This window comes from Leucoraja erinacea, chromosome 6 (assembly GCF_028641065.1).
Source record: "Leucoraja erinacea ecotype New England chromosome 6, Leri_hhj_1, whole genome shotgun sequence".
NCBI classification, from domain to species: domain Eukaryota; kingdom Metazoa; phylum Chordata; class Chondrichthyes; order Rajiformes; family Rajidae; genus Leucoraja; species Leucoraja erinaceus.
The window spans coordinates 68,584,653-68,600,521 of NC_073382.1; the positions used below are offsets into that span (position 1 = coordinate 68,584,653).

The following is a 15,869-nucleotide window of genomic DNA, read 5'->3' on the forward strand; positions in this document are numbered from 1 at the left end:
TGGTTACCTAAAATAGGAGAATTCAATGCGGTCGGTCGAGGAGGGGGACATCAGTTGGCAGGGCGAGCCGGTCCAGGGCGACAGAGGCCCTGCAGTAACCAGGGGCTTACCTGGATTGGGAGCACTCCAGTACATCCAGCATAAGGACTGGACTATGGAATATGGTGATGGGTGCTAGAATATCACTGTGCAGTGCATGCGTGAGAAAGAACCATTGATGTAAGTAGCCAATAGATTTTTGAATAAGGAGGGAAAGTGGATATATCAGGAATTTAAATTGAGGTAAATCCACCATTGAATGAGGAAACAAATGCAAGGAACTAAAGCTCTTTTTGCTCCAATCTCCAGAACACAACACTGCCAGGCTAGTGTGCTGATGCAGGCAAGGTTAATATTATTTTAAAGTATTTTCAGACAATATTTATAAACATGATTTTTAAATCAAGGGAGAAACTTGCATTTGAGACATCTTAACAAAGAGATAATTTATTTTGATCAAAAATACAATCGGAACATTAACGGGCTTCTACACAACAGTTTATAGTGCATTTAACAACAAGGCAATTTTCAAGATTGCTTGTTAACACTGGTCACATTTTAAGGATTAATTTTTCTTAAAGCAATTGTTTTTTCCTAAAAGAAGGTGAGCAAATACAATTTTGTATAAAAAAAGATGCAAGCTTATCAGTCAGTTTCAAATCAAAATTAAAGATAACATGTATTTTTACTAAGGGGCTAGTAATATGTATGTACATTTAATAAAAGGCACTGAGAAACAGACCTTCATTACATACATAAATCTCACTGCAATTTTATTTTAAATGCATCAATAATTTATATTAACAATCATTGCAGATTCACAGGAAAATTACAATGTTTTTAATTATAAACAGTTATCCAATTAATTAAAACAAAATTGCAGGGTGGCAGGAGAAACTGTTTTAGAAGCATAATATTGAAGGTTTCAAACAATAAAACTTTTTGAGGAAAGAAAAGTAATTTAGATTGGATGGGATTCCTCAAGCAATGCCGCATTGTACTGTGTATAGATCACTATAGCATTTACTATGGAATACTACCAACATACCAAGGATAGGTGCGTGTTGGTGTAGCATCCATAAAAAAACCCACAATTGGTTAAACATTGTTACAATGACATTTAAATGGAATCAACTGCTGAACAGGAAAATTGATCCAGAATCGAATGTAAAAGCCAGTACATTACAGTGGCTCGACATGTCATCTCCTGGCTTTTCTTGAGCTTGCCGAACTTTTAAACGGATCATATTCATCCTGGGAACAAATATATGGTATAGATACAATCAGTTACTCTGTTTGTACATTCAGAAATTGAGATCAACTAACATCCGTAAGATTGTAATATTCTGTATTTAAAAATGTATTAAATATTTTTTATTTTAAACAGACAGTTTAAACACTTGTGTACATGAATGGCGCATTGCCAGAATCAAAGGCGCATAAGGTGCAACATCACTGTGGAAAAGGTGAATGTACTTCAAAATAATTAAAGCAGTCAGTGTGGAAAAGCTAAATGTATTGACATATTAACATCTGTTTTCATCAAGACTGCTGTTTCAGTTAACTCAGTTTATTCACAGCGCGTTAACTGCAGGTGCAAATTTAAAACACAGCCAAAATCTTGTTTAAGCTTATTAAACAGTATTTTATAACCATGTTGATTAGTTCTAACAATGTCTGTCTGTCACTAAAACTCTCATCATGTTTGGATGTCTGTCTGTGAGTGAGTGAGATCCTGAAATTACGCCAAAATGGTACACGATAGCGCTACAATTTTTGCACCACCATACTGACAATTGTCCTGTGGTGTGTTTAAAAAAAATGTTTAAGATTGATGTTATATTTTACAAGTTATTCACATTTTCAACTTTACAAAATCCAGTTTGAGAAAGAATGACTTGAACACTGCAGTGGCAGTTGCTGGCAGTTACAGCTATGACGTCACAATGGGATCTAATTTACATAAACTGCCCGTGAACAGCGTTCTACCCGATAATGACATCACAATGGGATCTCATTTACATAATGTGCCCATCAAGTGTTCCACCCAGTGCAATGGGAGATTTGTTACATTGTTGGAAGGAGAGGGAGGGAGTGGGGGAGGGAAGGAGAAATGTTATTTAAACATTGTGTTTAGTGGGGGAGTGCAACGGGGAGAGGTGAGGAGTGGGAGAGGGGGAGGAGAGAGAGAAAAGGGAGGGTGAAGAGGAGGGGGAACGATTGTTGGGGATGAGGGCAAATGAGCTGCCCTTGCAGTTGCGTTGTGTGTGTGTGGACATTGCATATACACACACACATTGGGGGAAATATATATATATATAACACCCATACATATATATAATAATATAATTACATTTAGTATAATAATATACATACACACACACACACATCATATATATATATATATATATGATGGAGCAAAGGATCCTGATAGGCAACGTTTACGGGCACGAAACTCTTCTTCAATTGTCTATGTGCTCTTCCAAGTTCACTCAGATTTAGTTATGCTTTACAAGTTATCCCGCTGAGTTTCTCCAGCATTTGGCAGGTACAGTGTCACAATGGGATATATTTGCAACAATATATATATATAGGGAGGCTGAAACAGGAGGGTGTGTGTGGCAGTGTGTGTGTGTGTGTGTGTGTGTGTGTGTGTGTGTGTGTGTGTGTGTGGAGCAAAGGAGATGTGTGTGTGTGTGTGTGTGTGTGTGTGTGTGTGTGTGTGTGTGTGTGTATATATATATATATATATATACACACACACACACACACACACATATATATATATCTATATATAAAACTCAAATCCGTCCGCCTGCAGTACGGATCCCTTCCTGCCTTTTGATTCGTTGACGGCTGCTCCTTCCTATCAGCTTCCAACACACTTCGAAACAAAGTTGCAAGACAGGAACACTGAACTTTTCACTGCTGCAGCAGGCAGGGGAGGTGCAATTGAGGGAGGCAGGGGAGTGCTGGAAACTTACATTTGGCAACGGCTTCAGTTCCATTGGAGGAGACGGGTGCATGGTGGAATATTGGGTTGGGGGAATCACACCATTGGGGGAGCAGACCCAACGGGTCTGCACTTGGTCTAGTATATATATAAAACTCTCATCTTGTTTGTGATTCTGTCTGCATGCTTGTCTGCCTGCCCATAGCACTACAATTCTTTGACCACCTTACGATTGTCATGTGGTGTGTTTTATCAAAGTTTCGTTTAGATTGATGTTATATTTTACAAGTTATTCACATTTAAAAAAAAAAAAACTTTCCACTGTAAAAAATCCAATTCCAACTTGCTGCCCCTGCACGTTACAAAGACAGGACACTGTCATTTGAAACATTGTAACGGGCAGGGGCAGGGCAAGGGAATTTTTTTTTTAAGTTTAAAAGAGGGAAGGTGAAGAGGAGGGGCAGGAGTGCTGGAGATGTGGGGAAATGAGCCTCACCCCGGCCAATTGAGGGCTACAGGCGAGTGGTGGAATATTGCGTTGGAGGAATGGGTTGCGTTGGGGGACCAGGCCTCCCGTGCGACAGGCCACTTGGCCTAGTAATATATCAATTTAAGAGACATCTTGGCAATTAATTGAATATATTTGTCTGAATCTCTTCTTTATATGGTTTGAAACAAAAAAATCCTTGATATGATACTATGTACATTTATAATCACATTTTAAGATAGTAAGCACATTTCCCACTGGAGCAAGGAAATTAGCCGGAACGTGAGAGGAAATATTAGAATTAATGACAAAAACCTGACCAATGGTTTTAAAGAGAAATCTTATTGCCAGAAAATGACTTGCTTTTATATTTGTCTTTTACATTTGATAATGTCGCAAGAGAAGACGACCTGAAGAAAGTGCTTCACCACGGCCTAACATGAGCCTCAACAACAACCGTGTGAACCAGTGAAGAAGGGCATGCTGGTGCCAGAAAATCTGTTTTCAACCTGTATATCAAGGCCCCACGATCTAGAACAATAAATGACAAGCTGTATGTTTTTTTTAAATATGTTGAGAGATTGGTGACAACAACAGAAAATGTCCCAAATGTTGTCTACATAATTCCCCCAACTTGTCTTCGGGTGAAGAGGCGAGGGGGGGGGTGGAAGAAATTTTCCCTTTTTGACATCAATGCCGTTTTTTTGCAATCCTACGGAGAATGCATAATTTACACCAGAGCTTTTTTCTCTCCTGTTTGGTTCCATAAATGTTCGTATGTTCAGAATAATTTGGTAGCTTGAAAGTGAACAGGCAAACACAACCAGGCAACAACAGATGCTCTGTTATTTTTAGAAGAACTTGCATATTAATTCAGAATTATTTGGTGCATCTGGCATGTCCACATCAAGGCATTTATCAGAATTTGTTCTTGAGAAGGTTTGAGGGTGTTGCCAACAACACTTTGTATTTCACAGCCAGCGATTGATTTACTTAACATCTTTGCCTTTCAGATGGGGATAAAAAGCTTTGATACAGGAAGATCTAGAGCAGTAAAGAAGTTGAATTGCAATTAATCTGACCAGGGTAAAAGGGAAACTCTTGAATATTAGCACAGAACCTCATATCCACCTGATTAAGCAACCAGAACTCAGTTCCAGGCTTCATTTAAAAGGCAGATAATGTAACAACACAAAAGTGAGTGTGCTTTCAAAGTCATTCACTCGACTGAAAAAAAGGACTCGTTGTCTGTCACTCATGACCACTTGAGATAAAATAAATTGCAATGGTTAAAAGTGCTTCTGCAGCATCCTGCAAGGAGGCTTTTCAGCTTAATAATAATAATTGGAACCACGCGGGTAGGAGCAATCGATACAAATTTGCATTTATACGTCAATGAAATAAAACTATTCAATAAATTTCAACGTGCTTTCAATAAATTTTAATATTAAACCACATAAGCAACTACTAAAGAAGTAGGTTTAAAAAATATGAAATTCGAGGAAAACTACGAGTTTGAAAATTTGAATTAACAATAGTAAATGCTGGAAACAGCAGGTCAGGCAGCATTGATGGACAGAGAGAAAATTAACATTTTAACTTGAAAGCGCAGCAGGTCAGGCAGCATAAATGGGCAGATAAAAAGTTAACATTTTTGCTTGAACACTTCATTGCCCACTCAGTGTCTTGCAGCACAGAAACAGGTCCTTAAGCACAATGAGTATGCCCCAACCATCATCTACTACTAATCCAATTTGGTTCTCTCCATATTTCCATTAACTCCCTCAGATTCTACCATGCATCTGCATCCTGGGGCCAATTAACTTACAAAAACGAGTCTTTGGGATGCGGGAGGAAATCAGAGCACTCACAGTGAGAATGTACAAACTTCATACGAGAGATGCTGCCTGCCCCGCTGAGTTCCTCCAGCATATTGTGTCTATCTTCATATTGACGGTACCCAGGATTGAACCTGGCTAACTGGAGTTGTAAGGTTGCAGTTCAATTAGCTTAGCCAGTCTGTTGTCCCCTCAGAATTGAAAAAGGGAAAATAAGTTAAAGTTTCAACAACTCCAGTTTCAAGTTGCTGTTAAGAGCTCACCAACAGACATTCGTCTGCCTGAAATGTGTGGGTTTCCCCATACAGCGAGATGTCCAAAAGGGAATGTTGTTGACAGGCCTATTCAGACTGTCGGAGAACATGCTGAGGATTGAACTGGAGCTTGGTGCAGCAATGCCAAGACTCTAGTGAGGGGGAGAGGACCAAAGCCTAGGGTTCTTCTGCTGCTGCTGCTGGACATGGAGGGGCACAGTCCACTGGGAATTCTCTTCAAATAGGGATATCACGAGTGGCAAAGGTACTTTGTATAAAGATACACATGAGCACTACTGAATATGAAACTGACCCATCTATAGGCACTGAGAACGTATGAAGAGTTTGTGAGCAGATTTTGTTTTGTATATTTTTAAAATTCTGAATAAAGTTTATTTTTTGGGGGGAAAAAAAAATCAGGGCAGGTTGGACCATACAAAGGAAATATTTACGATAGGGTTAAATGCTGAAGATAAAGCCAACCGGCGGATAAGATTAAGAGGTTGAGTAAGATAAGTTGGCGACAGAGAAGTCAAATCAAGGGAGATGCAAAGCTGTGAAATGCAGGTCAGGCCTGTTACAGAGGATTGAAATCCAGGGGAAAATTGAAAATGCCCATTTCCTCTCCCGCTTCTCAGCTTTACACCAGCTATTTGTCAAGACCCAAAGACCTTTATAAGATTTTGTTTATTTTTATCTTTAAGGACTATATAAAATTATTTGAATTCCTTTTCCATTGTAGTTTAATGCTATGATTAACTGAAATGTTTTTAATGTGTTCAAAGTTATTTGACAGCAGCAAGTTGCTAATGAGATATCAGAGCAGTTCAGGAACAAGATCTCTCAGTGACTTTGGAACGCAGGAGAACAGCCAACAATGCCCTGCCGCCCAGAACAACCAACCCAGTTAAGACAATTGCCTTTATTCGGGGGGGGGGGCGGGGGGGAACAAAGGCAATGAAAAATTCCACCACGGACCAGGTTTGGACAGGTGGAGGCAGCCCGGGATTGGCAGGTGCTGGTGGATGTGGACCAATGGCTTACTGTTTCATCAGAGATAGCCATCACCAACTTGAGGCCTTATCTTGTGCTCTGGTCGAACTCTCAGCGCATGGTGTATTTTGTGGAGCTCACAGTCCCTTGGGAGGATGCTGTGCAGGAAGCCTTCGAAAGAAAGAAACTGATATACAGAGCTTGCAGCAGATGCAGAACAGCGGGGCTGGAGAGCTAAGATCTGCCCGGTAGAAGTTGGATGTCGAGGATTCATGGCAACATCTACCTTAAGACTGATGAAGGACCTGGGGATCAGCGGACAAGCCCTACACCAGGCCATCAAAGAAACATCACAGGTGGCAGAGCGGAGTAGCCAGTGGCTCTGGCTGAAGACGAAATACCCCATTTGGTCTCCCAAATATCCGACTAGACAGATGCAGAGGGGGGTGGTTCTGGGACGCCAGAATGCACCGCTGAGCCTACTGGAGATGTGGATTCAATCAGCGAAACGTCGATGAAAGTAGGTGCCCACTTGATAACCCCAATGACGTGTCTGCCTAGCCTTCTCAACATCGGAGGAGCATAGGTGAGTGCAGAAGGCTCCCATCACCATCGGGAGTAAATTGATATTTGGCACTTTGGACTTTTAACATCTAATCCTGTGTATTTGTAAACAATCCAAATAAAGGAGTTTCCCTATAGTCACACAGAATATCCTCGGCAACTCTGGTACAAATCAGAATCCTGATTGGAAAAATTCAAACAGAGATTTCGGAATGGGGTGTCAAGGGTTATGGGGAGAAGGCAGGATTAGGAGGCAGAGATCAGCCATGATTGAATGGCGGAGTAGACTCGATGGGCCGAATGGCCTAATTCTACTCCTATATCGTAAAAGTGAACATGGGCATAGATTTGGGAAGAGGAATTTAAAGGATTTGGGATTAAAAAGGTTGAAATCAGTGGCTTGCAAGCGAGAGAGGACATTTGAGTGAAATCCTGGTTAGCCGGGAAGTGGTGTTGGGTAAATTGAATGGATTAAATGCCGATAAATCCCCAGGGCCAGATAGGCTGCATCCCAGAGTACTTAAGGAAGTAGCTCCAGAAATAGTAGATGCATTAGTAATAATCTTTCAAAACTCTTTAGATTCTGGAGTAGTTCCTGAAGATTGGTGGGTAGCAAACGTAACCCCACTTTTTAAGAAGGGAGGGAGAGAGAAAATGGGGAATTACAGACCAGTTAGTCTAACATCGGTAGTGGGGAAACTGCTAGAGTCAGTTATTAAAGATGGGATAGCAGCACATTGGGAAAGTGGTGAAATCATTGGGCAAAGTCAGCATGGATTTACGAAAGGTAAATCATGTCTGACGAATCTTATAGAATTTTTCGAGGATGTAACTAGTAGCGTGGATAGGGGAGAACCAGTGGATGTGGTGTATCTGAACTAGTAGCTTGACAAGGTCCCACATAAGAGATTAGTATACAAACTTAAAGCACAAGGCATGGGGGTTGTATTGGTGTATGGCTGGCAACTTCCAAAGAGTAGGAGTAAACGGGTCCTTTTCACAATGAGGCAACTAGTCCCCAAGGCTCAGTGCTAAGTATTCCCTGATCTGGATGAGGGAATTGAAGGCAATACTCCAGTTTTGCGGATTACACTAAGCTGGGGGGGGCAGTGTTAGCTGTGAGGAGGATGCTAGGAGACTGCAAGGTGACTTGGATAGGCTGGGTGAGTGGGCAAATGTTTGGCAGATGCAGTATAATGTGGATAAATGTGAGGTTATCCATTTTGGTGGCAAAAAACGGGAAAGCAGACTATTATCTAAATGGTGGCCGATTGGGAAAGGGGAGATGCAGCGAGACCTGGGTGTCATGGTACACCAGTCATTGAAGGTAGGCATGCAGGTGCAGCAGGCAGTAAAGAAAGCGAATGGTATGTTAGCTTTCATTGCAAAAGGATTTGAGTATAGGAGCAGGGAGGTTCTACTGCAGTTGTACAGGGTCTTGGTGAGACCACACCTGGAGTATTGCGTACAGTTTTGGTCTCCAAATCTGAGGAAGGACATTATTGCCATAGAGGGAGTGCAGAGACGGTTCACCAGACTGATTCCTGGGATGTCAGGACTGTCTTATGAAGAAAGACTGGATAGACTTGGTTTATACTCTCTAGAATTTAGGAGATTGAAAGGGGATCTTATAGAAATTTACCAAATTCTTAAGGGGTTGGACAGGCTAGATGCAGGAAGATTGTTCCCGATGTTAGGGAAGTCCAGGACAAGGGGTCACAGCTTAAGGATAAGGGGGAAATCCTTTAAAACCGAGATGAGAAGAACTTTTTTCACACAGAGAGTGGTGAGTCTCTGGAACTCTCTGCCACAGAGGGTAGTTGAGGCCAGTTCATTGGCTATATTTAAGAGGGAGTTAGATGTGGCCCTTGTGGCTAAGGGGATCAGGGGGTATGGAGAGAGGCAGGTACGGGATACTGAGTTGGATGATCAGCCATGATCATATTGAATGGTGGTGCAGGCTCGAAGGGCCGAATGGCCTACTCCTGCACCTAATTTCTATGTTTCTATGTTTCAACATTTTTGAGTTCTTGATTTCAAATTCTTGAAGGTAACGATTTCAAATTGGGTGGTGAAGGTTTAAAAACAGACATTAAAGAGACCATTAAATCTTCCTTTTCAGTGGAAAACAAAGAAGAAAAACAAAATTACCTCATCATCATCCTCTTCATCATCATAAAAACTCACTCCTTTAGAATCTCTGTTACTGAAAGATGCTGATGCACTGGAAGCCCTTTATGAATGAAATAACACAAATCAGCAACTGCAATTAGTTTTATAAATACTTGACATTCAGAAGAGGTTGTTTAGAAACCTAAAAATCATCAGGGCTTGTGTTATATTTTTTACAATTTTAACAATAAGGAACATGTAAAAAAAAACAAACTCTAAAAGCCTACTTGCATAGAAACATAAAAAATAGGTGGAGTAGGCCATTCGGCCCTTCGAGCCTGCACCACCATTCAATATGATCATGGCTGATCATCCAACTCAGTATCATGTACCTGCCTTCTCTCCATACCCTCTGATCCCTTTAGCCACAAGGGCCACATCTAACTCCCTCTTAAACATAGCCAATGAACTGACCTCAACTACCTTCTGTGGCAGAGAATTCCAGAGATTAACCACTCTGTGTGAAAAATGTTTTCCTCATCTCAGTCCTAAAAGATTTCCCCCTTATCCTTAAACTGTGACCCCTTGTTCTGGACTTCCCCAACAATGGGAACAATCTTCCTGCATCTAGCCTGTCCAACCCCTTAAGAATTTTGTAAGTTTCTATAAGATCGTCCCTCAATCTTCTAAATTCTAGCGAGTACAAGCCAATTCTATCCAGTCTTTCTTCATATGAAAGTCCTGCCATCCCAGGAATCAGTCTGGTGAACCTTCTCTGTACTGCCTCTATGGCAAGAATGTCTTTCCTCAGATTAGGAGACCAAAGCTGTACGCAATACTCCAGGTGTGGTCTCACCAAGACCCTGTACAACTGCAGTAGAACCTCCCTGCTCCTATACTCAAATCCTTTTGCTATGAATGCTAACATACCATTCGCTTTCTTCACTGCCTGCTGCACCTGCATGCCTACTTTCAATGACTGGTATACCATGACATCCAGGTCTCGTTGCATCTCCCCTTTTCCACCATTCAAATAACAGTCTACTTTCCTGTTTTTGCCACCAAAGTGGATAACCTCACATTTATCCACATTATACTGCATCTGTCATGCATTTGCCCACTCACCCAGCCTATCCAAGTCACCTTGCAGCCTCCTCGCATCCTCCACACAACTAACACTGCCCCCCAGTTTTGTGGATAAAACCTCATGCTGGCAATAATTATATACCACGCAGAGTTAACATTTTATTTTAAATTGGCTGCTTCTGGCTGTTTAAACACAAATTTGGTTAGCTTTCTTATTGTTTGACCCCTGCATTTACTGCATCTGTGCCAGTAGTTCTACTGTAAATGTCCTTGTGGCATTCCCTCAATATCTTGCAAGAAAATCCTGCTTCAGCACCCCTAAATGAAATGTCAGGAAGGTAGTAAAATGGAGATATGTAACATAACAATGTTTTCTATAATTTCCTCCCATGTCAGTATCTTTCAGAAAGACCATTGTTTCCTGCAGTTGAAACCTGGAGCAGATTCACAACCCATTACTCATAACATGCTCCTCAATGACAACAGGCTTGCAACATTTTATGAAAAAAAAGTAACACTCTTCTAGAATATATATGTGGAACGACAGATGGCAGAATTCAGCTTAATGGAAACACAGACATTTTACGGATGTCATCACACTATTTTTGGAAGATGCTAGTGAAAATTAGTCTTACAAAATGTCTCCTCACAACATACCTGCTCTACAACCAATTTCCTCCTCTGTTGGACCTGCCTTCCACCTTAGAAATTGGCATCTCATATACCGTCAATGGCCACATCAACCTAGGGAATAGCCCAACCTGCAAACACAACAACTTCAACTTGCCTGGAGGCCCTGACTTCTCTATCCTTTCTAACCCGTCAGTAACATCCTTTCTAAGTTGCTGAGCCTGTTCGGTCATCCAACTTCCTGTTATACCATCTACCCAAACTTTTAACTGGTTTCTCCATTATAGATTGAATTTCTTCTTCATCTATACAGAATCTTTTCTCTACTACCTTTCCTCTTGCCAAAGAAATACTCCGTGATTTATTAGGCTTGATCTTCAATCTAGCCCAATTAAGATTATCATTTAGCTTCTCCAACAACCTTTTTGTACAAGCTACTATTATGGTCACCAAGGCAATATCATCCATATAGGCCCCGATTGGAGGGAGGCACAGCCCGTCCTGCCGTCTCTCCCTGCCGACGACCCACCGTGATGCTCTAATCACTAGCTCCATCATCATTGGAAACACTAACGGGAAATAGTACTCCCTGCCATAGTGCCCATCTCTAGTCTCTGCCATGCTGTCGTAAAGTCTGCTGTACTAAAGCACATTTGCACATCTTGTAAATATGCTTTCAGTACATTTACTATCGACCCTGGAACTCTAAAGAAATCAAAAGCACTCCAAATAAGACTATGTGGCACAGATCCAAAAGCATTTGCCAGATCCAAAAACACTACATGCAAATCTCTTCTCTCGGCCTTGGCTGTCTGAATCAGGTGCTACATTACACTCATGTGTTCTAATTCATTAATACATTTTTCCTACAGAATGTGGTGACATTTCTTACACTCCAAGAAGTGATTGAATGGTTTATTATAAGGACATCAAAGGTTATGAGAAAGCAGGAGAATAGGATTGATGGGAAAAATTAAATCAGCCATGAACGAATTGCCTCACGACTGCACTCCTTGATTTTTTTGTTGAGTTGCGGGATTATTGAGTGTACAAACGGAACCCGTAGTCAGGATCAAGCCCGGGTCTCTGGTACTATAAGGCAGTAGCTCTACTGCTGCGCCACCATGCCGCCCTAACACATGGTCCAGGGTTTGATCCCGGGACCTCTCGCATATTAAGCTATTTTTCGCCCGAAGCGAGAATCATACATCTAGACCAAAGAGCCCAAGGCTCTGGATATCACAAGTTTAAAATCTTCCATGGACCATCACAATCAGCCAGTTGAAATAATAGTAATCATTTTTCCTCTTTGCATTTAAAAGATGTTCATTGATGTTTCAGGAATAGTGATTTCTTAATTAATACTGCTGAAATTGAGATTAGGACAAATAATTTAGTGTCTAGTCCTCCATCTGTGAGCAAATAAATTTTAAGATGACTTAAGATTACTAAAATTGACTAAACCATTAATGTTATTGATTCAATTCCTAAGGAAATAAGGTATTTTATTAATATGCAAAAACATTTATGCTATTTTTAATTACGGCTCAATTTGAAAGCCTTCTTTAAATGGCCTAATTTCATAAGCAAGCTAAATTCAATAAATATTTTAAAATAATCTTTAAAAATGATAGAAACTAGATTTAATCTCAAGACAACATGCTTATAAAATGTACTCGGCTAGTTTGAACAATTTCACCTGGTCTACAGAGATAAAACAAGCACAAATTTCTCCCTAGTGTTTTGGTTTCAGGTTTGTTGCTTACAATAATATTACAATAATTGTTCATAATATTTCACAAAAACTGGAAACAAAGAAAGTCCATTATAAATTAATAATGCTTTTCAATTATCTTAATTGTAATGCTTTTCAATTAACCTAATTGTTCTTAAATTATTATTTATCTCCTCAAAACAGAATGCAGCACACAATTACATTAAATATCCTTCCGGGGGAGCAATGACATACAATTTGCGCTGTGAATATGCACTGATAAACAGTTATTGGTTTTTTTAGATACCTATTTATTGGCATGCATGGTGACATAATTTTCATTTGCACTAAATAAATGCAAGAAGCATCAACATTCCTTCATTACTGCATATAAGTGTCATCATTTTAATATACCCAGAACACAGTTTAAATCCATTGTATCTCATATTTTACAGTGATATATATTTATCATTAAGAGTTACAGCCTCACAATGCTTTGTCGACATGCAAATCATACATACCTCTGATTTAGTTTTGAAGACCTGGATAAAGAAACATCGTCCATATCTGAATCATCACTGATTATAATCTGTAATGTGCAACAGTTAGCAAACATTTTAATTTTCTAAAAAATTCATACGTTTGTTTTATGTCTCTCAGCTGACTGGATACCACGCAACAAAAGTTTTTCATTGTACCTCAGTACACGTGCCAATAAACCAAACTAAACACATTACGAAATAGAGCTTCTGTCAAAATACTGCAACTTCTAAAACTTGATTTGAAGTTTAACTTGGATTGCAAAAATTATTTGCAGGACTTTATTTGCCTCAAGATTTGTACTATAAAATCTCAGTGTGGTGTAAAATACAATTTCAAAGTTGAATGTAGTTAATGTCGTCTTTGTAATGAATTGGATTGCAATTTTAGTTTATAAAGAAATGGGATACTCAAGAATCCTGTGGATAAATTAAAGTGCAATCATGACACATCATCAGAGGAAATTCTACAGCTGAGATAGATGTGATGCCCTGTGGAGAAGATATGTGTATCCTGTCATGTATGAAAAGACAGCACCTCTACACTGCTTTTTAGTTTGCTATGTCAGCTGAGAAAAGAATTATTCCTGTGAAGTTCCTCATAAACTCTTTATCTGAGATTGCTTTTTAGCATTTGTTCCCTCCACTCTCTATGCCCAATTGACCTTTACCTTCTTTGCACAAACTGTAACATCCAGGATCAGAAGCAGCTTCTTCCTGACAACCATCAAACTACAGAGTACGATGTTTAAATATCCGAAGTGAGAATTTCATTGTTCCGTTTCGGGATATATAACAATAAAACACTTGACTTCTCAGGTCCTTTCCCTTCCATTTGCCTCTCTCCCACTCTTCTGCCTTCGTCTATTGTGTTAAGCTCCTGTCCCACTTTCACGACCTAACTCACGACCTCTGCCGAGTTTGCCCTCGACTCATACTCGCAGCATGGTCACCACGAGCTTGTAGGTAGGTCGTAGGAGGTCGTGATGCTAGTCGTAGGTACTCATGGCATCAAGTAGGTCGTGGCGATTTTTCTAGCCTGATAAAAAATGTCCACGAGTAAAAAAAAGTCGGCATAGAAAAAATTGATACTTTTTACTCGTAGGTAGGTCGTAGTGATAGTCGAGGGGGATCGGAGGCAGTCGTAGGTAATAGGTCCGGGGTGGGTGAAAAAAAGGTCAGTAGAAAAAAAAGGTTATTTAAACAGCAGAACGACACCTGTGTCACTCCAAGGCATGTTCATTCATAGCTGGAGAGTTTTTTGGAGAGGAGACGTGTTTTAGAGATGGCACCAAAAAGGCAGCAGCACAGGGGAAATGGCACAACCCTAAAATAAACTGTCGGTTAAGGTCGTCAGAGGTCGCGGATTAGGTCGTGAAAGTGGGACAGGGGCTTTAGGAGTACTATCTTTAATCTTGAAACTCCTTATGGAATGCCAGGGAGATATACTGTGCAACTATGTACAAAACTATTACACTTGGCTGTCAAGCCCAGGTACTGCCTTCAAGCCACACCATGCAGAATGTAATCATAGATATAAATCGATCCAGAGAAAAGTGCAGCTTAATGGGTCTGTCCCACTTAGGTGATTTTTTAGGCGACTACAGGCGACTAGGCTGTTGCCACATGGTCGCCAGTGGTCGCCGGGGTGTTGCCTGAATTGTCGTGAGCAGTCTCCTCAGTCGCCAAAAGAGTTGTAGCGTCTTTCTGGTCGCTGCTGGATTTTCAACTTGTTGAAACATCTTCGGCCACAGTGGCGACCGTGGGTTTGATGCCAATGAGCGTAGCTTGATGTAGGTGCTGTCGTAGGTTGTCGCCAGGTTAACGTAGTTTGTCACTAGGATGTCGTAGGCTGGTGCCACGTGACGTAGGTTGTCGCCGGTGCTGACTTCAGTGAATTCCATTGTCTTATTCGCTAACAAGTCACCTAAAAAAAACACCTAAGTGGGATAGGCCCATTAGCCCAGTCACAGGTTTTTCCACGACCTGCTACGACTATGACAGCCGTCGGCAGTCGCTTAAAATCGCCTAAGTGGAACAGGCCCATTAATCTACTTGGACACCCAGATCAACCCCTCCCCTCCTTTAATATAATTAAATTGAACTTTACAGGCTCAAAAATCTCCTTACAGCTACGATGAGGCTCCTCCTACTTGTTCTGCCACTCATAAGGTCATGGCTGATCTTTTATATCCGTTCCAGTTTCCTGCACTAAACCCACATTAGCAGATTCCCTCTAATATTGCAAAACCCATCTGAATGAAATGAGTTCAGTGATTCTTCATAGCTCTTGGATAGAAAACTTCAAAGATTTATTGGCTGTCATTGTATTTTGAGATTGTGATCCTTGTTCTAAACTTTCCTGCCAGGGGAACATCATCTTAGCATGTACTCTGTCAAACCCTTTGTGGTTCAATGGAAGAATGAGAGCTGATCTCAAAGACCAACTCTGCTTAATTTCGCCTCATAGGTCAAATCCTATTCCTAGGAACAAATCTGGTGAGCCTTTAGTGGCCTCCCTCTATGGGCAACATATCCTTCATTCGGTATGGAAACCAGTCTTACACATAACATTCCAGGTGCAGCCTCATCAGGAACAATGAGGATGGCAATATTGCACTCAAATCCTTTTGCAATAAAGTCATCTGGGGAAGATGATT

General features: G+C 40.6%; 1 protein-coding gene across 1 annotated transcript in view; it reads right to left on the reverse strand.

The window, feature by feature from the left end:
- Positions 1–459: 459 nt before the first annotated feature.
- Positions 460–15,869, reverse strand: part of mre11a (MRE11 homolog A, double strand break repair nuclease) — a 67,887-nt gene continuing 52,477 nt past the window's right edge. The window contains exons 17-19 of the mRNA XM_055637572.1: positions 13,192–13,259; positions 9,280–9,361; positions 460–1,293 (exon numbers count right to left, since the gene is read on the reverse strand). Of these exons, the coding sequence (XP_055493547.1) occupies positions 1,240–1,293; positions 9,280–9,361; positions 13,192–13,259 (204 nt within the window). The 3' untranslated portion in view covers positions 460–1,239. The remainder of the gene's footprint in view (positions 1,294–9,279; positions 9,362–13,191; positions 13,260–15,869) is intronic.